Raw genomic sequence first — 15719 nt, 5'->3', positions numbered from 1 at the left:
GTTTCTTTGTGCAGCCAAACCTAGTTTGTCCCATATAAGAGGGATGTGTCATGTCCTGTTTCGGCGAATTCATCCGGGCTGGGCCAGCAGCAGTGTGTGGGTGTCCCTCTTTGATCTGCCTTCGGCCCACGTCGCTCCCAGCAGAGATGCTGCTGTGGCTGCCACTTTGGTGTTAGCAGGTGGAAAGGGTTTTTACTCGCTGCCCCATTTTAGGTCGGTTTTCCCACTCTTGTGAAATTTCACTTGTACTGCGTTTCAGGTGAAGCTGCAAGAGCAGATCCAGCTCTTCAAGCCACAGGGAAGCTTAAATACCGTGCTGTGGCTTGGTTTGGCACTTGATGACATGTCTGAGTCAGATTTCACTAGACTTCCAAGGGAGCCACTGTGTTACATTCCTTGACTATAGTTTTGGCAAATGTGTTGCCTGGGTTTCAGAGTTCTGTGAGTTCTTCCAACTTTGACCTCATGTTTTTCTCTAGCTTTGAATTTTTTACCCTTTCCCGTAGTTGTGAAATTCAAACCACTTTAATCCCACGATCTCCCCGATTTCCAGCTTTGCCTCCTACCCCTTTCACGAGGTCTCACTCAGCTAGGCCTCGCCACTGGGCCTGCTCTCCTACCCTTCCAACCCCCGGGCCTGGGTTGCAGCCAGTCGTCTGTGCTCCTTCCTTTCACATCCCCTCCACCCGAGGGCCTGTCTGCCTGCCTTCTGCCACTTTGTCACTCAAAGTCTGGTTTCTGGACCCGAAGCATCAGCATCAGTTAGAAGCCTCTTAGAAATGCAGAATCTCAGGCCCCACCCCAGACCTACTGGATCAGAATATGCATTTTCACAGGGTCCACAGGTGATCTGTGTGCACATTCAGGTTTGAGAAGCGCTGCTCTAAGTCACACGTCTTCCGGAGATTGTGTCCTAATTAAGGGAATAGAGTGTTGGAACCCAGTCATTTTGTAGGAAGAATTGGATAAAAAGGATTCTTTTTTCATCCATTTATTCATCTTTGGGCAATACTTTGGTTACCTTTAGGGATGGAAGGGATGAGTATGTTTGAGGGTAAATGGCTTTGCCTACCCATGTGGGTAAAGTTAAGGCACTGGGAAAAGCTTGGATAATTTAGTTGATAGGCTGTTACCAAGAAAGGATCCATACAGCAACCATCATCACTGTTGAAAGAAAATGGGGAGAGTAGTTCTGTAGAAAGAATATTTGATTCAAATAATAGTTATATTTTTCAAATTATAAAAAATATATAAAATTGTCTTGGCACGTCTGGGCTGCTAGAACAAAATACCATAGACCAGGTGGCTTATAAACAAAGAAACTTATTTCTCACAGTTCTGGAGTCTGGAAGTCTGAGGTCAGGGTGCCAGCCTGGTTGGGTGGGGGTCCTCTTCCAGGCTGCAGACTTGTCTCTGCTTCCTCCTGTGGTGGAAGGGATGAGCTGGCTCTCTGAGGTCTCTTTTATAAGGGCACTAATCTCATTTATGAAGGCTTCACCCTCGTGACCTAATCAACTCCCAAAGGCCCCACTTCCTAATACCATCAGCTTAGGAATTTTGTAGGGACACAAACATGCAGACCATAGCAAAATTATAAATACAGTTGACCCCTGAACAATGCAGGTTTGAACTGTGGAGGTCCCCTTATACTTGTTTTCTTCCATAGTGAATACTATAGTACTACATGACTATGGTTGGTTGAATCCGAGGACACGGAGGAATGAAACCTTGGATACCTAGGGAGGGTTTTTGACAAACGAAGGGTTGGCGCCCCCTACGTTGTTCAAGGGGAAACTGTATAAAAATTTTGTATCTCTCTAAAAGGCAACTAAACAAAAGGTTTATATATAAATTAATTTAAGGGTTGGATAGGCCCGTATAACACCTATTTCTTCCTTTTTGAAAGTGTATTTCTACCCCATTTGTGGAAATATTACTTAATCTGGGGGTTCAGTGGTAGCACAGGTCATATCCCAAGACAGAGTGACCAGTGTTTTTCCCTAAGGCAAGTTTCATCGTGTCTTTACGCATTAGAGGCTCTACTGCATGGAAAGGCTGTGTAGTAGTATAGGTGGTGTAGGAGTGGGGGATATGGACCCCTGGCCAAGCGGTGAAGAGGGCAGTGAGTTTATGAGTGGTCAGACTGATGCAAGTCCCACCTCTCTTCTCAGGACCCACCTCTTCTTTGATCTGCCCTTACACTGCTCGTAGGGGTATATTAGTAGTGGCAGTATCTGTGTCTCCTCTTCTTCTTTTTAATCCTCAGGACTTTTAAATATCCAGCTGGTACCTCTAAGGCCCTGAAATTTGAAGGAATAGAATTTGATAAGTTACATCCATAGGCTATCTAAAACAGCTTCTCCATAGGATATGGGGAGGGGGAGGGTAAGCTGTGACAAAGCGAGAGAGTGGCCTGGACATATATACACTACCAAACGTAAAATAGATAGCTAGTGGGAAGCAGCCGCATAGCACAGGGAGATCAGCTCAGAGGTTTGTGACCACCTAGAGGGGTGGGATAGGGAGGGTGGGAGGGAGGGAGATGCAAGAGGGAAGGGATATGGGAACATATGTATATGTATAACTGATTCACTTTGTCATAAAGCAGAAACTAACACACCATTGTAAAGCAATCATACTCCAATAAAGATGTAAAAAAAGACACACACACACACAGACACACACACACACACACACACACACACACACAGACACACACACAGAGTAGCTCACTGCCATCATCTCAGAGAATCTGATCCTCTGGGTAGGAAGTGATACTGGCCATCTAAATACAAAGGTCTAAAAAAAAATGTGTTTTTCCAGACTCTGATCTGACTTTGCTTCCATGCAAAAGAATTTCCTTTCCTATGAACACCGGTTGTTGATTGTATGCTTTAATGATTTAAAAGTTTGGTGTTAGAGAGCTAGAAAGGCATTCATTTACATTGGATATAAAATGGTGAAAATGCAGAGCACACACACTTTGAAGAAACATTATTGTCATTTCTGTGAATAACGGGGGCATCTTTTTAAACTGGACCCTACATAGAGCTGCAGGCCTTCAAAGTGGGCCATCCCCACAACGAGCAGATGCTAGCCACTTGAAATGGGAATGCTGGTCAGCGTTCCATTTCTCCTTCAGAAGCGTCTTACGGTATCAAAACCTAACACCAGAAACAGATGGAAACTGGACCTCAGGTTTCAGATCTTCTTCAAAGGACAGGAGGTGCTGAATTGAAAAGTGTTAGATTTAGAAAACCTGTGATCAGTTAAGTGGATGAGGAAAATGTTGAAGGGGAAGTGTTGTCATATAATGAAAGGAAAATAGAAAAATTAGTGATTTTCTTACAAGTTTATCCATGATAAAAAGCACCTAAATAAATGCATGTATTAAGATGTGTATATGTGTTATATGTCATGGTATTTAGGCCAAGTTAATTGACATGTAGGGTCATCTTAGTAATTTGAGGATTAAAGTAGTACTGGATATATAAAGATAGCAGCTCAAACTGGAATAATCTGGTTGGCAACTTTAAGTTAACACAAAGTAGACACTCATTATTGAAAATATTTACAGGATGCACAGATACACTTTTATTTCATCATAAATACATAATAACATAAGTGAGGCTTCTGTGATGACTTAGGTTAGTTATTCTTGTGGCTTTTGGTCAGCACCTTGAAAGTGAGTTACACTGGTCTGGTACCTTTGATTGAGGGTTAGCATTCAACTGACATTTTGTAGGAGTCATCTGGCGGTGACTTAAAACAGCAAACCAACGTGAACTTGAGTATTGCAGAAAACTGTGGCTTATTGAAGTTGCCCGTTTGTTTGGTTTCAAAGCTTTGTTGTTTTGTCTTTTGATAAAACTTTTTTCTAAACTGTGACCCACAGAGCATTATTTTCCTGCATTGTTCCTGTGGATTCAACTATGACAGTTTATCTACTGCAGGACTTCTCAGAGCCTTTGACAGTACCAACATACCTGTGACGTGACGCCTGTAAACTGAGATGTAGTATCTGATGTTGCCCAAGCTTATTTCATTTTACCAGCTGCCCCTCCCACCCCCACCTTGCTTGTATCCTTGATGGAATATCTACCATGGAAGATAGTTTGGGAAATGATACTCTAGCATTTTTATAGGTAGTTTTTCATGTACCATCACAGCAGTCCTGAGAAACAAGCAGTTTTGTTGCCCCGTTTTGGATGAGTGAGGAGGACTAGGGTCAGGTTGGCATCAGGACCCAGGTCTCCTAATAGCTCACCAGCCTCTCTGTCGAGGCTTTGGGTTCAGGTAGGAGGCACTTATCACATATGGCGGCTGGGGGGGGGGCGGTTCTGGAGCTGTGTGCTGATCTGAAGTTCCTCTGTCCTGTGGCTGGTCCTCAGGGCTCTGGGGTCTCCTGTAGAGGCCTTCCTAATTCTAGCAAGTTGATAACGAGGGTGAGAGAGTTAGTTCTCATGTGGTTTCTGTGAAGTAATGGTTTAGGCAGCCCCTGGCCCAGGTGTGCTTTGAGTAGGAAACTTACCCAGATACTCAACTGTGGTTCACTTGTGTCTTGCTTCCTGATTTTCGCCCTATGGTACATGTCATGTTTTGCTCTTTTTATAGAAAGAGATTCAAGCCATGAGTCAGTGCAGCCATCCCAACGTAGTGACCTATTACACCTCTTTTGTGGTAAAAGATGAACTTTGGCTGGTCATGAAATTACTAAGTGGAGGTAAGTGGATTTTGTCATTTTTGTTTGTTTGCTTATTTTCTTTTCTTCCTTTTGTGCGAGTCAGCATATTGAATAAGACTTTAGATTTGATCCCCTTATTCCTGTATTTAAAAGTTTTCTTGGTTTATTCTTTGCCTAGAGAGTGAAGTCCGGATTTCTTCACACTGATATTCAAAGCCCTTCATAATTCAGCTCAACTTGTAGAATAGCTGTGTCCTCTTTCACCCCGGCCTTCTAGGTGTGGGTGAGACTCCCCAGGTGCCTTCTGCCCTCTGATGTCTCTGTGCTGCTCCTTAGCCCCAGATGTCTGTCTATCCTTCTCCATGTACCCAAGTCCCGAAAGGCCCCATCCTCTCTGTAGCCACCCCTTACTCTCTTCAGAAAAGTTAACCAATCCTTCCTCTTTAAAGCCTTCATTCTTAACATTATTCACATCTTTAACACATTGTCATATAATGAGTTACTTCAGCGCGATTTACTAAAGGTCCAGGTCCGTGGTGCTGGAAATGTTCTGCGGCTGTGCTATCCAGTTTCTACCAGTGGCTCTTAAACATTTGACATGTGGCTAGTGTTACCCAGGGACTGAATTTCTATTCAATTTTAATTAGCTTACATTTAAATAACCTCAGGTGGCCAGTGGCCTATGGTATTGGACAGTGTAGTTTTAGATCGTGGATTTCATGAAGAAAGCATGCGGGAAGGTGAAGGAACTTTGCCTCTCTAGCCTCAGATCACTGAAGTTAAAAAAGCCATGGACAATTAAATTTATAAGACACTTTCCCATTCCTGTATTTTATCTCTTTTAATCTTTTAACGTCACTCTTTGATAGGGGAGGATAATGATAACGGTTAATTTTCTTGAACCCTTCCTCCGTGGCTGGATCCTGTGCCAGGCGATTTACTGACTTTTATTTCCTTGTAACCTGGACAACACCAGTGCATGGCAGGTGCCATGATCCCTGTGTTTCAGAAAGGACACCAGAGCTCAAGAGAGTTAGGCTGCTTGCCCAAGGCCACACACGTCGTGCCTGTTAATGCTGGGATCTGTACACGTAAAAGCTACCCTGCGCTGCAAGTATCATCACCTTCATTTTACAGACCCAAAAACTGGAGCTGAGAAAGCCCAAGGGATTCCTTCCTAATACCCAGCATCCCCATACCTCTCATGTGTTCTCTTTGCAGGGCGTCCCTCCCTGTATATCCATCTTACTGAGACGTGAAGTATGGTTAGGAGTACAGGAGAACATTGGGCGGTACCTGGACGAAGCCAGAACTGACGGTGCAGAGTTTATTTGGTGGAGCCCATTTTTATCTGCAGACCCAGTTCAGCTAAGGCTGAATCAAGGCAGCCTCACAATTAAAAATTTTTTTCTTTTTTAGAGAAACTGTCTTGGATCCAGCAGAAGCCCTGCAATGAGATGACGAAGGCATTGTAATTGCCTTGGGTCTGCTTGTGTAGGTCTCGGTAGGGAGCCTGGGAGAGCTTAGTTCGGTTCTGTTTCCAGTCTTGTCAATCCTATTAGTTATTGTTTCCTTGACTGCTGACTCTGGCTTTTAATTAAAAAGGAAAAGAAAACATGGAAGGAGAAAGGAAGCGCGTTGGCGCCTACTGCAGTGTCGAGTGTCAGGACTGCTGCTTGGTTCTGCTGAGGATGGTGCTTTATTGATAAGATGATCTTAACCTGGCCTCTTCTTGTAGGGGGTCCACTAACTGGGGAAACAAGAAATTCTGGTGACCTGGGGCCCTGTGGATTTTAATTCCTCTCTTTATTTTTATCCCAATTAACCTTTGATAAGCTTGAGACTATCCCCTGTGCCCTTTCGTAAGGACTGGATAGAAAATTTCATTGTCTTTTTAAAAGAATCCAATTTGGTCTCCCCTGGCCCTAGGTAAGAGGAACAGGTTTCCGCAGGTAAGGGGAATGTGGGCAGATGTAGCCTTTTGCTCATTTTGCTTTCAGCAGGCCAGAAATGCATGCATGCCTGGTATGGTATATCCTTAAAAGAAAAAATTAAAATGTTTTTGGAAGTATCATTTTCTAAATGATCCCCAACTGCAAGAGTCAATGAATAAAGAGACATTTTGTTTCTCCCTGAGGGGAAAGATATGCATTTGTTTTCTTCTATATTATTTTATTACATCAGATCTCTTACTGCGTGGCAGGTGGCTAGCCTGATGTAGTAATATCTGATGGGGAAACTCAGTCCTCTTAGTTAAATCAGGGAGAGCTTGGAGACAAATTCAGGTCCTGAGATAGGCTATTTCGTAACTTTTCAGAAGTGTTGAACCCCCAGGTAATTAAGGCTCTTAAGGTGACTGGGAAGTTTAGAATATTAATTAACATGTGTTGAAACATGAATTCTCAGTGCCAAGGATACTAATCTGTTTATAGTAACAAAATACTATGTATTTATTTCTTTATTATTAAACTCTGTACATCACGCCTCAAGTAAATGTAAATGACGATTGCCTAGAGTCACAGAAAGGAATCTTCTGGTTATAAGCAGGGGTCTAAAGGCAACAGACATTTTTTCTCTCCTCCTACCTGAGGTTGAGGAAAAACTGCGCTTCTTTCTCTCAGAAGTTCCCTGCTGTCTTTTCTCCAGGCCTCTTGTTCTTTCTTTCTCAGTTTAGACATCCCGAACCCTCTTTTAATCTGTAAGCAGTTGCATGTCTACGGAAAAGGGACTAACTGTGAAGTGGCCGTGAACAGTCTTCTGCTTCCTGACTCAGAATCCCTCTCATTGAGTTCAGCTGGATGTGTGCTTGCAAACTTGGATTTAGTGTTTTTCTGGTCACGAGCTACCATGCAATTGTTTGTATGCCTTGGGAATATTTGTGTTAAATAAACAAATGAAAACTATATTTTGTTGTTTTCGTTTAGCTTTTTATCTTTCTAAGGATTTTTAAAAATTTCTTATCTATTTATTTATTTAATTTATTTGTGGCTGTGTCAGGTCTTAGCTGTGGCACTCAGGGTCTTCGTTGTGGCTTCTCTCTAGTTGCGGCGTGTGGGCTTTCTCTTCTCTAGTTGTGGCGCGCAGGCTCCAGGGCGCGTGGGCTCTAGTTTGCGGCACACGGGCTTTCTCGTTGAGGCGCGCGAGCTCAGTAGTTGTAGCTCTCGGGCTTCGTTGCCCTGCGGCATGTGGGATCTCAGTTCCCTGACTAGGGATTGAACCTGCGTCCCCTGCATTGTAAAGTGGATTCTTTACCACTGGACCACCAGGGAAGTCCCTCGTTTAGTTTTTTAAATAGGGAGGGCTATTCTGGAAAGGTAATGAAGGTGCTTATACAGTTGTTCAATTCTTCTGTCTGTCCACTTAGGTTCAATGTTGGATATCATAAAATACATCATTAACCGAGGAGAACACAAGAACGGAGTTCTGGAAGAGGCAATAATAGCAACAATTCTTAAAGAGGTTTTGGAAGGCTTAGACTATCTACACAGAAATGGTCAGATTCACAGGTATGACCCCTGCAGAGATGTTTAAATTCAGCTGTTCATATCTTCAGTCCTAGTTAGTAAAGAATACTAAGGAAACACACCTCACAGGTAGGTATTGACATATCTCTAACTTAGGTAGTTTAAATAGATGGGAAAAAAGTACTTAAGAACGAAACAAGAGAACAAGTTTTGATGAATTATATTGGTATATTGGTTTATCTGCTTTCACTGAAATAAGAGTAGACTACAGAAAGTACTGTGGGGACTCAAAAAAAATCAGTTTACATTTTATACTCATTTGAAGTATACTCATTTGAACTGGATAGCACCTCTGACTTTCTAATACAGACGAGAGTGTTCCAGACATTTAATATGTTAATTATTTTTGACATGGTGGTGGAAGAGAAGGAGGGGAGGCAGTAATTTCATCTCTTTTGTGGCATAAAATGCTAATTCTTTAAATAGCTAAACAGCATCGCATATGAATGCCTGATGCTTCAAATGGGTTAGTGCTCCTTGGGCTCTTAGGAATTGCTGCAAGTAAATAACCACTTAACAGTAATATGAATATTGCAATTCCCTTGCCCTGAGCTATAAGTGAGCTGTATGTTTAATGATATCTACTATGTCTTTCAATAATTAGAAAAAATATTACTTTAGAAGTCAAACTTACAAATTGTAAATTGTCATTTTTCTTAAGTGTTAAGACTACTCAACACAACTTCTGTATAGTGAAGAAATACATTACAGAGTATTGTAATTAGTATTTACCATCAGTATCTCCCCAGAGGAGAGACTGATCAAATCCATTGTTTTAGAGGCTGAGGGGATTGATTGGAAATTGCATCACAGACACATTTAAGTGGAAGTAGAACAGCTTTACATAGACTGGGCTTTAATTCTTGATAAAATGATAGTATTGTGTGTCTATGGCAATCTATAACTCTGTAACATGAAATAATCTACGAATTACTGTTTTAATTAAATCTGGATAATGATAGCACATAAACTATTTGTTACTAAAATCCTAATCATACCCCAGGAGCAAACTATAAAATCACAATGTACCTTTGTAACTTTTAAAATCTGTGATGTAATTTTAGTATTTATAAAATAATAATTTTGTCTAACATCTCCATTGTATGATATGTATTAAAATCTCCCTGAGTGAATATAATGTCTGTACTCCACAATTAAATTCTCCTTTTTTTTTTTTTTCTAATAGGGATTTAAAAGCTGGTAATATTCTTCTGGGTGAGGATGGCTCAGTACAAATAGCAGGTAAAGCTGACAAAGATAAAACATTCTTTACCTGTTTACAGAAGTGTTAGGGCTTCAAAGATGTAGACTTGTTCCTAAGAAATGAACAAATTGCATGTAATCTGTGTTTTTAAATTGAAGTATAGTCGATGTACAATATTACATAAGTTACAGGTGTACAGTGTAGTGATTCACAATTTTTAAAGGTTATACTCCATTTATAGTTATTATAAAATATTGGATATATTCCCTATGTTGTACAGTGTATCCTTGTAGCTTATTTTATACATAGTAGTTTGTACCCCTTTACAGTCCCTCCCCCTTTCCCTCGTCCCATTGGTGACCATGAGTTTGGTCTCTATATCTGAGTGTCTGCTTCTTTTTAGTTATATTCACTAGTTGTTCTGTTTTTTAGATTCCACATATAAGTGATATCATACAGTATTTGTCTGTCTCTGTCTGACTTATTTCACTTAGCATACTACCCTCCAAGTCCATCCATGTTGTTGCACATGGCAAAATTTCATTCTTTTTAACGGCTGAGTAGTATTCCATTGTATGTACCACTGTATCTGGGCTGCCCTATCATAGAATGTTTCGGTCTGAGGTATAACATGTTTTCCTGCTATTTTAGAATGTGGCCTTTTTTCTTTTTTGCAGTATGCAGGCCTCTCACTGTTGTGGCCTCTCCCGTTGAGGAGCACAGGCTCTGGACGCGTAGGCTCAGCGGCCGTGGCTCACGGGCCTAGCCGCTCCGCGGCATGCGGGATCTTCCCGGACCGGGGCACGAACCCGTGTCCCCTGCATCGGCAGGCAGACTCTCCACCACTGCGCCACCAGGGAAGCCCTAGAATGCGGCCTTTTAATAAAGAACAATTTTACTTTTAATTTTTTAATATTTTCTACCTTCCAGATTGAATAATGGTGATATTTATATAACTGTAAGAAGCACTTTTGAGAGTTTTTGGATGAGTTTGAAAGTTTAAAACTATTGTACACATTAATTTTAAACCTTTTATTTCTCAAGAGGTAGCTGAAAGAATTGTGAACTCTTAAAATCTAGGGCTTATTTTGCTCTTAAATCCGGCGCTTCATGGAGATTCTTGACAGTTGATAGGCATGGCAAGGCAGTAAAGGTCAAATGAGTGAGAGCATCAGGCAGGAGCCTTCTATGTGCAGAACCTCTCATTTTGTTAATGCTCCTAGAATAGCCTGAAAGGCCTGCTTTAACATGTAGCCATGTTCATATCAACTCTTGTTTTACGCCCCGTCTGGGAAGGTCTGTCTCAGCATCCTCTCAGCCATCATTGCTTTGGGCATTTTTGGCTGGACAGTCCTTCTCCATACTGGACTGTCCCTGTCATCGTAGGGTGTTCAGCCTTCTGGCTTCCGGGCATTAAATATCACCAGCAGCACGTCCTACCAACATCCTTGGTGTGAAGATCACCCATCTAGCTGTGTTGTTGATGAAATGTTGAAGATGTTGAATCAGCCTAATCGGCTTCTATTTGAGTTGGAGTGGAAGAGTCCTACCTTCTAGCATAGGTTTAGCGTCTTTGCATGTCTAGTTATTAGAACAAAGTTGATGGCAGTTCTTGGTCCCACTCTTGTTTCTGGACAAATCTGAGGATCTGGGGTTATTACTAGAAGTGTGAGAGTTCAGCAGGAAACAAACACACCCTCAACACAAAGGATAAGCCTTGAGTCATCTCTTTGTTTCATTGTTTGCCCCTCTCTCGGTACCAGAGGACCAGTCAGGTGATGATGCCCAGGCCTGTATGGCTAGCATGATGCTGACCTTAGGCTCTGTATTTAGTTAGGTATACTTACAGGGACCCTTACTGAGTTATTTTTTTAAAGAAGAGACAAGATGTCTTGAAAGTACCAAAGGGAAACTGAGAATTTGTTTCAGAACAAATGTTTCTTCCCTAGGGAACTAATAATGGAAGTGTTATCTTGTATTAGTCCTCCCCTTTGAAAAGATAAATTTAGTCAAGTTCAAGACCACTGGGGAGGCACTCATTGTGTCAGTTAAGCACAAAGGCTTTGGAATCAAACAGGCCCAATTTACTACCCACTGTGCAACATGGGGCAAGTTATTGCATCTCGAAGCCTCAGTTTCCCCATCTGTGAGATGGTGATGATAATGCCTATCATTCAGGAAGACGTGGATTTCCTGTGCAGCTGTTGAATCTTAGGATTCAGGCCCCTGTAAGTGCAATGTGTTTTGGGGAGTTACAGAGTGTTCTGGGTAGAGAGGAGATGCCAGTTTGCAGTCGGGAGGTATTTCTATACAGGCATTTTTATTAAATTGTCTAAAAAGATCCTAGAAGAAAGGACCTTAATCTTTAAAACTCCAGTGAAAGGCTTCCCTGGTGACGCAGTGGTTAAGAATCCGCCTGCCAATGCAGGGGACACGGGTTCGAACCCTGGCCTGGGAAGATCCCGCATGCCGCAGAGCAGCTAAGCCCGTGTGCCACAACTACTGAGCCTGTGCTCTAGAGCCCGCAAGCCACAACTACTGAGCCCCCATGCCACAACTGCTGAAGCCCACGTGCCTAGAGCCCGTGCTCAGCAACAATAGAAGCCACCACAATGAGAAGCCTGCATACTGCACCAAAGAGTAGCCCCTGCTTGCCACAACTAGAGAAAGCCGCGCACAGCAACAAAGAACCAAAGCAGCCAAAAATAAATAAATAAATTTATTAAAAAAAAAAAAACCTCCAGTGAATTGGTAATGAATTTTTTAAATTAAAAAATTATTTATTTATTTATTTATTTATTTAGGGTGTGCCGGGTCTTAGTTGCAGCATGTGGGATTTTTAGCTGTGGCATGTGGACTTCTTAGTTGCGGCATGAGTACGGGATCTAGTTTCCTAACCAGGGATGGAACTCGGGCCCCCTGCATTGAGAGTGCGGAGTCTTACCCACTGGACCACGAGGGAAATCCCTTTTTAAAATTAAAAAAGAATTTTTTGGCTGTGCCGCATGGCATGCGGGATCTCAATTCCCTGACCAGGGATCGAACCCATGCCCCCCTGCAGTGGAAGTGCGGAGTCTTACCCACTGGGCCACCAGGGAAGTCCCTGAATTTTTAATTTTAAAGAAATACACACATTTATACCTAATTTTTTACTCATAATTTTGTATTCTCTGTTTTACAGAGTATCTTCCAAATAGTATAAGTTTTATGTCCCATGAAGCCTGGATCCACCCTTGCTTACTGTTGTTGCATTAAGTAAATGAATGTGAGAAATGCTTAGTGTGACCCCCAAAATGACAATAGACAGGAAAAGACAGTCTAAGCTTATTTATTGTGATAACGAGAGATTGGGAACAACGGAGGTGTCCCAGTTAAATATGGTATATGGTGTATCTTCACTATGGAAGACCTACCAATGGAGAATGAAAAGTTCTCTGTACACTGACATGAAAAAAAATCACCAGGCTACACGGTTAAGTGAACACAACAAGGTGAAATACAATGTGTATAATATGCCACCTTTTGTGAAAGAAATGGGGAGAAATAAGAATATATATATTTATATAAAGAAACGTTAGAAGGATAATGGCAGTGGGAGCAGGGGTGGACTGCTTAGTATAGACCTTTTGTAACATTTTGAATTTTGAACCATGTGGAAGTATGACGTAGTGAAACAAATGAAAAGAAATGACTCAACAAACTTAATGAACTTGCAATAAGTCAGAGCCGTTTTTAAACCTTTTATTATGGAAGTTATCAAACGTAGCCCAAAGTAGAGAAGAGTAAGAAGAATCCTCTGGTACCCATCACCTGGCTTTGGTCCTCATCAGTCTTTGGCCAATTCTTGATTCATCTCTCTTTCCCTTCCCTGCTTTGGAGGCTCTTATCATTATTGATGCTGACTTTTGTTCTTGAGTCATCTAAGTTAGTGCCTTATGTATGCGTATCTTGTCCTTCCTCTAGAGAGTGGCCTTTATCCCACAGGCTAGGGACATTATGAAGAAAAGACTTCAACTAAACAACTGAAAGCTTCAAACCGTCCAGCATCAGATAGTCTAGCTGTTAAGAAGATAATCTCTGAGATCAACTGGCTTGGTTGAAATTCCCAGGTTGCCACTCAAGCTCTGGGACCTTGGTCAAGTGGCTCAACGTCTTAAAGACTCAGTTTCCTTAAAGGGAGATACAGGTATAACCCACTTCATCTCTTTTTTTTTTTTTTTGCGGTACGCGGGCCTCTCACCGCTGTGGCCTCTCCCGCCGCGGAGCACAGGCTCCGGACGTGCAGGCCCAGTGGCCATGGCTCACGGGCCCGGCTGCTCCGCGGCATGTGGGATCTTCCTGGACTGGGGCTCGAACCCATGTCCCCTGCGTCGGCAGGCGGACTCTCAACCACTGCGCCACCAGGGAAGCCCCCCCCCCCCCCCCGCCCCCGACTTCATCTTTTTTTGTGAAATCAAATGAGGCTCTTCGTATCTAGCACTCTTATAACAGTGGCTGGCACATTATAGATACACAGAAAATAGCAGCAGCTGCTACTGCTAATCCTATTACCGCTACTGTTTCTACTGTTAACTACTGCTACTACTGTTATTCCAACTGACAGGATCGCACAGACTGCCTCTCGCACTGCCTGGAGGTCACATGTACCTCAAATTCGTCTTGCAGGAGGTTCAGCTCTGAGGGGCTGTATGAATTATAAAAAGGGGTTGCTTATTAATTATGGAACTTGGAAGCTAACTTGTCATTAAACTTGCTCTAAGCTGATAAAAAAGTACAGCTAATTTTCTCTGTTTTGTGATGAAATGATCATTTCTCACTAAAAGGGTCAAAACAGCAGTGAACTGCCTTTGAAGTGCAGAGGCAGGTCAGCCCCTGGCTTATTCTACCACCTGCTACTCTGCCAGTCACTCCATCCCATTCTTCTTGTCAGATTACCGACCCGAGCTCCTTCTCTGGGCCTTCAGGAGCACATTGTCCTTTTCCTTTTTCTCAGTTGGGATCCCCCGAGGTAAGATTTCCCGACTTTTTCTCTCCCTCTCAGGTCTGTGGGTTTTTTCCTCACCCCGGGTGGTGGTGTTGAGTGTAACCAGCTGGTGGGTGCGATGTTCGGCTCCTGGGTTCGGAAGGGCCCGTGCAGGAAGCCACCGCTTGGGTTGTCATGAGGGTTAAATGAGTCGGTGTCTGTGGTGCTTAGGACAGTGCCTGGCACATGGTGAGGACTTGTAGACAGCCATTCCAGGCTTTCCTTGGTGTCCTTTTTGTGTGTGCAACTTCATGCTTGTGTAATGACGTTACCCGGAAGCCTCACTTCCCAGTGAGTAATGGTCGGCTATCAGGCATGTAAGTGTGCACTTTCTGTTGATACATCTCTGGAGCCATTATAGCTTTTCTAGAATTCACAGTGAATGTTCTCCGTGTCCTCTAACCTGAGCATAACATTGAGTTTATACAGTATTTAAAATTTTTTTGTGTGGTTTTAACTCTAAAATAAGATTATTGCATTAAAAAAAACCAAAAACATTTGTAGTGATTTCTTGGAAGAGCTGGATGCTGCTGCTCTCCCCATGTTACAGGAGTTTGACTTTCTTAGTCAGGCAGTGGGTCACTGCCTGAAAAACTCGGACCAGGAGTCCTCAGGCCTTTTGCTGGCATCTTGGGTGGGTGAAGTAGGGGAGGGTGGGAGAGTTGAAAGCAGAGACTCACAGCAACAGCAGAGCTAGACCGTCTCTTTGTTGCTGTTTTATTTGGACAAAAAATCCACTGCTTTTACTCAGATTATTTGTACTCTCTTTCCTTCACATCTTTATGCTCTCTAGGCTCTGTTTTTTGAAATACGAGTTAGACTGGGGAGAACTTTGCATTTATTTCTTTGAATATAATGTTTGTTTACCTTGAGAGTATTAATACGAGTATTCTTTTAAAACGAGTTTTCTTGCTATTCTAATAGAAAACATAACATTTTTTATGAAAATCACTCACTCTGTATGTATATATACACGTGTGTGTGCGTGCACGCGCTCACGTGTGTGTGTGTGTATATATTCTGTTTTTCAGAACTTTTTATTAGAAAAGGGAACATTAAGGGCCCAGGCTCAGACCCCTAGAAACTCTTGCCTTATTATACAGCCAACAAGTGTGGTGAATAACGCTGGTATGCTTGGTTCTATTTCCAGCAGTTCCAATTCCATGGGTATTATATATATTTTTATTGAGTGTGGCTGTAAAATCAGTACCTAACGTGTATCGAGTGTTTCCTGTGTGCCAGGCCTGGTTCCATGTGCTGAGTGCACTGTGACTCATTCAGCCT

The 15719-nt window shown here is 42.4% G+C and overlaps 1 protein-coding gene across 1 annotated transcript in view; it reads left to right on the top strand.

Annotated features, from left to right (window-relative positions):
• The window catches only part of STK39 (serine/threonine kinase 39), a 323719-nt gene that overhangs the window by 79695 nt on the left and 228305 nt on the right, over positions 1 to 15719 (top strand). Inside the window, exons 3-5 of the mRNA XM_060106877.1 lie at positions 4615 to 4723; positions 8049 to 8190; positions 9395 to 9450. Of these exons, the coding sequence (XP_059962860.1) occupies positions 4615 to 4723; positions 8049 to 8190; positions 9395 to 9450 (307 nt within the window). The remainder of the gene's footprint in view (positions 1 to 4614; positions 4724 to 8048; positions 8191 to 9394; positions 9451 to 15719) is intronic.

The sequence above is a fragment of the Mesoplodon densirostris genome, chromosome 8, assembly GCF_025265405.1.
Source record: "Mesoplodon densirostris isolate mMesDen1 chromosome 8, mMesDen1 primary haplotype, whole genome shotgun sequence".
In the NCBI taxonomy this organism is placed as follows: domain Eukaryota; kingdom Metazoa; phylum Chordata; class Mammalia; order Artiodactyla; family Ziphiidae; genus Mesoplodon; species Mesoplodon densirostris.
Note: the sequence above shows the minus strand (reverse complement) of the source record. Positions and strands in the feature narration are given on the sequence as shown.